Source organism: Ipomoea triloba, chromosome 4, assembly GCF_003576645.1.
Source record: "Ipomoea triloba cultivar NCNSP0323 chromosome 4, ASM357664v1".
NCBI lineage: Eukaryota > Viridiplantae > Streptophyta > Magnoliopsida > Solanales > Convolvulaceae > Ipomoea > Ipomoea triloba.
The window spans coordinates 330,032-339,285 of NC_044919.1; the positions used below are offsets into that span (position 1 = coordinate 330,032).

General features: G+C 39.7%; 4 protein-coding genes across 4 annotated transcripts; all 4 read left to right on the forward strand.

Annotated features, from left to right (window-relative positions):
* The first annotated feature begins 501 nt into the window (after window positions 1–501).
* On the forward strand, window positions 502–2,389 carry LOC116017129 (acidic endochitinase-like). The gene is made up of 2 exons (XM_031257660.1): window positions 502–854; window positions 1,597–2,389. Exons 1-2 carry the CDS (start codon window positions 502–504, stop codon window positions 2,219–2,221), a joined length of 978 nt encoding a protein of 325 aa, XP_031113520.1. The 3' UTR covers window positions 2,222–2,389.
* A 1,280-nt stretch (window positions 2,390–3,669) lies between these two features.
* LOC116015331 (acidic endochitinase-like) lies at window positions 3,670–4,964 on the forward strand. The gene is made up of 2 exons (XM_031255368.1): window positions 3,670–4,061; window positions 4,262–4,964. Exons 1-2 carry the CDS (start codon window positions 3,715–3,717, stop codon window positions 4,791–4,793), a joined length of 879 nt encoding a protein of 292 aa, XP_031111228.1. The 5' UTR covers window positions 3,670–3,714; the 3' UTR covers window positions 4,794–4,964.
* A 184-nt stretch (window positions 4,965–5,148) lies between these two features.
* LOC116017272 (acidic endochitinase-like) lies at window positions 5,149–6,562 on the forward strand. Its single transcript, XM_031257819.1, has 2 exons — window positions 5,149–5,495; window positions 6,028–6,562. Exons 1-2 carry the CDS (start codon window positions 5,149–5,151, stop codon window positions 6,560–6,562), a joined length of 882 nt encoding a protein of 293 aa, XP_031113679.1.
* An 834-nt stretch (window positions 6,563–7,396) lies between these two features.
* LOC116017467 (acidic endochitinase-like) lies at window positions 7,397–8,624 on the forward strand. Its single transcript, XM_031258060.1, has 2 exons — window positions 7,397–7,743; window positions 8,024–8,624. Exons 1-2 carry the CDS (start codon window positions 7,397–7,399, stop codon window positions 8,622–8,624), a joined length of 948 nt encoding a protein of 315 aa, XP_031113920.1.
* Window positions 8,625–9,254: the final 630 nt, after the last annotated feature.

Here is a 9,254-nt window from a genome sequence, read left to right on the forward strand (position 1 = left end):
AAAAAAAAAAAAAAAAAAAAAAAAAAAAAAAAGTAAAGAAAAGAATCATTGACTTATTGGGTAATGGGATTGGGCTCTGTGGCTCTTTTGGAGGATGGGCTACACCACAAGTATCCGTTGGGTCCATGAAAGAGTTTGCCAACGGCAACAATCCTGGAAATTTCATCAATTAGTGATGTGTTTTGGGCTTTCAAAAACACAGTATCAGAATTCAGAAACACCTTTCTGCATCATAAGTTCAGAACTACATACGTACTCTATGAGTGTTTTATATATATTGGTTGTATATATACCCAACAGACAGCAATACAGTTTTGAATTTTGTAGTCAAGCCGCCTTACCCCACACAAACGCGTTATAATGGAAGGAGCTAGTACGTACCGCAGCATTAAGGTTGTTTTCCATGATTGACAGATGGCCGGGATATATAAGAACTTATGAACCACAACCTTAGTGTTGTTTTTCCATGATTAGCCCCAAATCCAAGGACACATGCATAATATGGCGTGTAAGATCATATATGGCATCTCTCTTTTGCTCCTTTCCTTCATTAACATCTCGCTTGGAGAAGGAGAAATCGGGATATATTGGGGCCAAAATGGAAACGAGGGCAGTCTGGGCGACACTTGCGCGTCCAACAATTACAAAATCGTAAACATTGCTTTCTTAACAACGTTTGGCAATGGCCGGATTCCGGTTCTCGACCTCGCCGGGCACTGCGATCCAGCTAATGATCAGTGTACTGGCCTCAGCGCTGATATCAGTGCCTGTAAAGGCCTGGGAATCAAAGTAATGCTTTCCATTGGAGGTGGTTCATCAGGAAGCTATTCCCTTTCCTCTGCTGATGATGCCAAGTAAGCCTCATTCTCTCTTTCCTTTGATCTTGATCAACATTTTCTTCAATATATTATACATTATTATTTTGAATGAAGAGGAAAACCGCAATCATCTAAAGGCGTTGTGACATTATATATAGTGTAAAAGATGGTAGGGAGATGATGGATGCACCCGACTAGAGTACCCAGCTTGGAGTGTCCTTATTATCTAGAGACAGTTGACTGACCACTTTTACCGGTAGATAGGTCGGGTATGAATACCCGAGCAGCTCACCTAATGTAGGTAGTCTTGTCGCAGCGTCCGATTTGGTGCGACACTTAGAGGCGGCGAATCGTGATTCGCAAGGGATATCTCACAGATTTGGCGGGATCCTTTCCTATTTCATATTAGACAGTATTTATGGCGGTTTGGGCAGTTTAAGTAATTTTCCCAAAGTTAGATTTGTGAGATTTCTGCTGCTTTTATTGTAAAGGCTCATTAGTCCCTATTGGGGTCACATGTAAAGGGTTGATTTTAATGCAAGTGCAATTACTCTGTCTAATTGCTTCTTCCTATTTTTATTGTTATTTCTCTTGTTTTATAGTTGTGTTGACCTGTCGTCTAATTATTTGGTGGTCTTAAAATCAATAAGAGATAAGCAAACTAGGTTGTCCATTGATGTCTGATTAAAACTAAACATTTAACTTAAATTAAAAAGGCCAATAGGTGGAGAGTACAATTGTGATTACCACCAAGTCATAACATACATTATACACGCAGGAAAGTGGCACAATATCTATGGGACAACTATCTTGGAGGGCAATCAAAGTCAAGGCCACTAGGAGATGAAAGGCTAGATGGAATCGACTTTGTTATGTCTAGCGGCAGCGGCCAATTCTACGATGAACTGGCCAAGACATTATCGGCATTTGGCAAAGGGGGACAAAAAGTCTACTTGTCAGCAGCTCCTCAATGTCCTTTCCCTGACCAAACGCTGCAAGCGGCCATAAACACCGGCCTTTTCGACTACGTCTGGGTGCAGTTCTACAACAATCCTCCCTGTCACTACTCCGGCGACGCCACCAATCTCTTGAACTCTTGGAACAATGACTGGTCAAACATTCCTGTCGGGAAACTGTTTCTGGGATTGCCTGCATCCGAGGAAGCAGCCGCATCCGGTTTTGTTCCGGCTGATGTGCTTACTTCTCAGATTCTCCCGGCTATCAGTGGCTCACCCAAATACGGAGGCGTGATGCTGTGGTCTAAATTCTATGATAATGGCTACAGCTCAAGCATATGCGGTTTGACAAAATCTGTAATTTATATTTGCTGTTCCACCACAAATGATACCTGTACCTCCTTTTGTGAGAACACTGTACTAGGTTCATTTTGTACCTACTTGTGATGTAATGCATTCATACAATCATGGCTTCTTCCCTGTTGTTGTGGACTTGTGTCTGTTAAATCTGGGCCTTTGTTGGGCTTAATTGATTCTGGAGAAAGCCTAAAACCAAGATGGTCCATGAGACAGTATGATTGCAATCCTGGAAGTTAATTTCATCAGCAGACAAAAGTTTGTGTTTTTCTTTTTGGGCTTTTATCTTGTCGTCTCTTCTCTTAAGTTTCCTACAAATTATAGTGTGGATCATGATCCATATTATAATGTAAATCATTAATAAATTTATACTCCTTATAGTATTTTAATATATTGAATGCACATTATTTATATATTAAAAGTATATTATTTGGTAGTATAGTGAATAATGTACTTATCAGTATTCAAATAATGTAATCTTCAAAAAGGAAAGCTTAGTGTATTAAAAGTATACTTTTAGTATAATAAAAATATACTTTATGTTAGTAGTTCACCTTACAAGGTGAATAATGGTTCATGATTTAATGATTGAGGTTTTTCAGCATAGGCCATACTAGTCGTAAATCCTTAAAGTCTCTACACAAAAGCCACTCGCGAGCCACAGTTTCTAGGTTCTCACTCTTTCCATTGACATTCTATTAGGGATGTCAACGGGGCGGGGTGGGGGCGGGGGCAATACCTCCATCCCTGCCGCCGACTTTCTACCACACTCCCCGTCCCCGTCCCCATCCCCGCCGGGGAAGGGAAAAATCTCCCATTCCCTATCCCCACGGGGATTATTCGGGGACGGGGAATCCATGACTCCATTTTTAATTTATATATATAAAAAAAACAATATATATACATACTCATCATGAATGAACTTCAGATATCTAATTTCCTTTGATGTTTTGCCCTTGGCCTATGGATATATATGCTATGCCTATATATATAACATACATAGTGGTATACTTATTATATATATATATATATATATATATATATATTCGGGGGCGGGATGGAGCGGGGTAGTACTCCCCATCGGGACAGGGAGTCGGGGTCCTCGTCGGATACTGATACAATTGACATCCCTATATTCTATGCATAAGGGATTTATTACTTCTAATAGATTGAATCTCACACTATTGTTGGAACAAAAATTTAAGTTGATCAGTCAAACAACTCAACTAGTTGTGTTTGCTGCTTTTGTCCATACATAGAAACACTTTTCTGCAACAGAACTAGGACCTCTTTGGAATAATATTCTGTCTGATCTTACTTGTATACACATTGTAGTTGGACCTTTTCTCTTCCTTAGCTTGTATACACATTGTAGTTGGACCTTTTCTTCCTCCATGCACGACTCCATTGACGCGCAAACAATTTGGAAGTCAAGCCATCCAAATAAGGAGCTGCCACGATACAATTCAAGCCGTGCAGTTTGGTTTTCCAGGAAGAGAGCTTATAAAAAGCGGCCTTTACTTAGCTTCCTTGCATATCCAACATCTATCTATCCAATCCTAAAACTACATACTACACAAAATATGGCGTGTAAGATCGTACTTGCCTTCTCTCTTCTGCTCCTTTCTTTGATCAACATCTCTCTGGGGGGAGAAATCGCCATTTATTGGGGCCAAAATGGGGGTGAGGACACTCTAGCCAACACTTGTGCCACCAACAACTACAACATCGTCAACATTGCTTTCTTAACAACGTTTGGCAGTGGTCGGACTCCGGTCCTCGACCTCACCGGCCACTGTGATCCTGGTAGTAACCAGTGTACTAGCCTGAGCGATGAGATCCGAGCCTGTCAGAGCCAAGGTATCAAAGTCATGCTTTCCATTGGAGGTGCTGTTGGAATCTATTCCCTTTCATCCGCTGATGATGCCAAGTAAGCCCTATTCTCCCTTTTTATCTTAATCTTCTTACTCTAATTGTCAGAGAATCAGATAAACTAGTTTAGACTGTTCATACCATAACTATAGATTCAAATTAAAAAGGGTAATATAATAAATCACTTTCACTGAAATTAAAATTGAATATATAAATTATATATAATGTTAACCGTATGACCAACTTTTCTGTGTACAGAAATGTCGCACATTATCTGTGGGACAACTATCTTGGAGGGCAATCAGGGTCAAGGCCACTAGGGGATGCAGTCCTTGACGGAATCGATTTCGATATAGAGTCCGGCGGCGGCCAATTCTACGACGAACTAGCCAAGGCCTTAACATCATTCGGAACAAAAGTCTACTTAACAGCAGCGCCGCAATGCCCATTCCCCGACCAAAGTCTACAAACCGCCATAAACACCGGCCTCTTCGACTACGTCTGGGTGCAATTCTACAACAACCCCAACGCCGCCTGTCAATATTCCGACGGGAACACCGCCGATCTTCTCAACTCTTGGAACAATAACTGGTCAAACGTTCCCGCACAAAAAGTGTTAATGGGATTGCCTGCTTCTCAAGATGCCGCCAACAATGGGTTCATTCCCGCCGACGTTCTTACTTCTCAGATTCTCCCGGCGATCAAGGGTTCAACCAAATATGGAGGTGTAATGCTTTGGTCTAAATTCTACGACAATGGCTATAGCTCAAGTATTAAGCCCGCAGTTTGATCAAAACTATACTACATTTTTGTTGTTCTAATATAAAACACAATAAATGTTTCTCCTTTTAATTTATGACAACATTATATAATATTGTACTAGCTTTTTTTTTATACCTACTTATGATCGATGCAACAAAGTATACAATATAAATAATAAAATTATACCCGTTTATGAAAATTATTTATTCCACAATTATAGTGATTTAGGATTAGCTTGATCCTATTGTATTATAAAATCGTACTCGTTACCAAAATTATTTATTACACAATTTCAACGATTTGGGAAAGATATGATCATATATTAACAAATAATAAACTAATATATATCCCACATCCAAGCTTCAAATTAAACTACACAAAATATGGCGTATAACATAATATTTGCTTTCTCTCTTTTGCTCCTTTCCTTGCTTAACATCTGTCTCGGGGCAGAAATCGCGATATACTGGGGCCAAAATGGGAACGAGGGCAGCCTGCGGGACACCTGCGCGACCAACAACTATAACATCGTAAACATAGCGTTCTTAACAACGTTTGGCAATGGTCGGACTCCGGTCCTCAACCTTGCCGGTCATTGCAATCCTGCTGCTAATCAGTGTACTGGCCTGAGCGAGGAGATCAGAGCCTGTAAGAGCCAAGGCATCAAAGTCTTGCTTTCCATTGGTGGTGGCGTCGGAAACTATTCCCTTTCCTCTGCTGATGATGCCAAGTATGCCCAATGCAATTCTCTCTTTAATTTGTAATATATAGCTTCATTATATTATTTGCTTACATTTTATGAGATACTTTCATTATTGATTTAAAGTTTAAACTTTGACTGAGTGGCAAGAGAAACCCTGCCAGCTACTATTTTAGCTAGTATTTTACCCGTGCGATGCACGGTATGAAAAATATAAACATATATGTTATAATTAAATGAGTTCCAAAGACCTTGCGGTCTAGTGGCACCCGGTGTCCCGGTTTACACTCCCACATGAATGTGGGAGTGGGTTCAAGCAAAATAATTTTACGCTTAGGCGCGTGGAATTATTGAATGGTGGGGTCTATTGTTAACCTGTAAAATCCCAACCTTGCAGGACAAATATCTCATTGCCATGTAAGTCATTCCCATTTGTTATGTGGCTTTAACTCAAATTTAGTTCTTAAAATTTGTGCCAACGTTGGCTATTGTGGACAGCCTAATAGGTAGCTTCACTTGAGAGTGAAATTTGTAATCAGGGATTAAACTTTTATTGGTTCAGGAATGTGGCGCAATATTTGTGGGACAATTATCTTGGAGGGCAGTCAGAGTCAAGGCCACTAGGGGATGAAAGCTTGGACGGAATCGACTTTGCTATAGTTATAGGCGGCAATCAATTCTACGACGAATTGGCCAAGGCATTATCCACATTTGGGCAAAAAGTGTATTTGTCAGCAGCTCCTCAATGTCCTTTCCCGGATCGACGGCTACAATCGGCCATAAAAACCGGTCTTTTCGACTACGTTTGGGTGCAATTCTTCAACAACCCTACCGCAGCGTGTCAGTATTCTGGGGATACCAAAACCGATGATCTTATGAAATCTTGGAAAAATAATTGGTCTACCATTCCCACACCAAAACTATTAATGGGATTGCTTGCATCCCCGAAAGCTGCCGGGAGTGGTTTCATTCCGGCTGATGTGCTTACTTCTCAGATTCTCCCGGCGATCAAGGGTACACCCGAATATGGAGGCGTGATGCTGTGGTCTAAATTCTTTGACAATGGTTACAGCTTAAGTATTAAGTCTGCGGTTTGATCTTTTAATTTAATTTGTTGTTCTAAAATCAATATAATATATATAATAAATGTTGGGCTAGTGTATTGTGCTCCAAAAAATTAAAGAAGGTTTGAAACAGTGAAACACCTAGGGGTGTTAGCGAACAGAACTTGCGATAAACTACTCGTGTTCGTGTTCAGTAATCGTGTTCGTTTATTAAGCTAAACAAACATTAACAAACAAAATTTAGAGCTCGGTTAAAAAATGAACAGAGTTTGAATAATGGTAAGCTCGTTTGTGTTCGTTTAATAATGTTGGCGAAAAGCTCGTTTAGTGTTCGTTTAATAAGCCTATGAACATGTTCACAAACAAATACATACATACATACACACACATATATATAAATTTGAATTACATGACATGCTTACCGCCACACTTGGACTACCAAATACCAATCAAGCCCACACCACACTTTAACTCAACTTTGTAACATAGTTTCGACACCATAGATAAAGTTTATACATATATATATATATATATATACATATATATATATATATACATATCGAAATAATTTACTCTAAATGGTTAGGCTAAGCACCAGCTTTTATTATTTCCCAGTGTTTGGAATTGCTAGGCTAAGCACACTTGTTTATTTCATTAGGTTAGATGAAACCTTTCATATGTATTTTAAACATGCATGGCAATAATAATACAATTTGATACTCAAGCCTGCCCCAGTAAGGAGCTGCCACGACGACACAGCGGTAATGTTTGCTTTTCCTGGATGAGAGATTATAAATAGCCTATGATTCCTTGCATTTAATTTGCCAGGCCACAAACGATCCAAACCTAGCTAGCTAGCTCGATCAAATGGCATATAATAATAAGATTATAGTTACCATCTCTCTTTTGCTCCTTTCCTCGCTTAAAATCTCTGTCGGTCTCGGGGGAGAAATCGCGATATATTGGGGCCAAAATGGGGGTGAGGGCAGCCTGCGCGAAACTTGCGACACCACCAACTACAATATCGTCAACATAGCTTTCTTAATAGCGTTTGGCAATGGCTCCACTCCGGTTCTCAACCTAGCTGACCACTGTGATCAGTGTGAATTCCTGAGCGACGAGATCAGATACTGTAAGAGCAAGGACATCAAAGTATTGCTTTCCCTTGATGGTGGTGGCGGAGACTCTTTCCTTTCCTCCCCTGATGATGCCAAGTAATATATATATATATAATATAATATACATGCCAACTAACTACTATATAGTCAGTCGTGTGGACTGCAGTTGTGTTGAACGGATGAGCCGCCTCTGTTCTGCACAACTACAGTTCCCTTAGCTTTCAACACAATATGACCTATGGTCCACCACGACTGACATTATGTGGTGGGTATTGATTCTTTAAATTGAATTAAAAAGATTAAGAAAATATATATTACATAAATCTATCCTCTATAGTCTGGCTTCAATAAATACATATTTATTTTGTGTATGCAGGGACGTGGCACAGTATCTATGGGACAACTTTCTGGGAGGAGAGTCAGCGTCAAGGCCACTAGGGGATGAAAGCCTGGACGGAATCGACTTTTATATAGAGGGAGGCGTCAGCAACAAATACTACGACGTACTGGCCCAGGCCTTGTCGGAATTGGGTGAAGGGGCGGGACAAAAAGTGTACTTGTCAGCAGTTCCACAATGTCCATTCCCTGATTATTACTTGCAGGAAGCCATAAACACCGGCCTTTTCGATTACGTGTGGGTGAAATTCTACGACAATTCTCCCTGTCAGTACAACGGCGATGCCACCAATCTTTTGGACTATTGGAACCGTTACTGGTCAACCATACCCAACGGAACACTATATTTGGGATTGCCTGCAGCGCCGGAAGTAGCCCCCAGTGGTGGCTACATTCCGCCTGATATCCTTATTTCTGATGTTCTCCCGGAGATCAAGGGTACACCCATATACGGAGGCGTAATGCTCTGGTCTAGATACTATGACATAATAACAAACTATAGCTCCCAGATCAAGCCATATGTCTCTATGCTTACTAAACACCATATTACTTCAAATTTGCCCTCGTCCGCTGAATACTAAACGTTTGAGATCGATCCAACGTAATGTTGTACTAGCTAGCTAGCATCTACTTATGAATTATATATGATGCATTCATCACTGTCATATATATATATAATAATAAAATGCATCTGTAATAAAGCTAGCTAGCTTTATTAGTTTGTTGTTAAATATTGGAATTATTATTGCACCAAGTACGGTCTAAAATCTATATAATATATAAATGTTGGGTTTCTCCTTTTGTGACTAGATAGTTTAATTTGAATTTCTTATTTCCTGTTGTGGTGGACTTGCATGCTTATGTTTAAATCACCGAGCTGATGAGTGGCATTAACCTAGTACCTCTTGGTCTTCCGTTAACAAAAGAACAAATCATTAATAGGAATGCGGAACGACCAGATTCAAATATTTCTTTATAAATGACTAGAATATGACTGATTTAGATATTGCCATGAACATTTATAAATATCAGAGAAATTCATGATAAAAATATTATAGTTGTCAACAACACAATTATTACATTTACAAATTGCTCTCTTATATGATAATCTAGATCTAAAGCTAGGCACCGAAAGTGCCATGACTATTCAATATATAAAGGAGCAATAATTAAGGCATAACTCAACTCGTTAAAATGCGTATTCTCTTTAT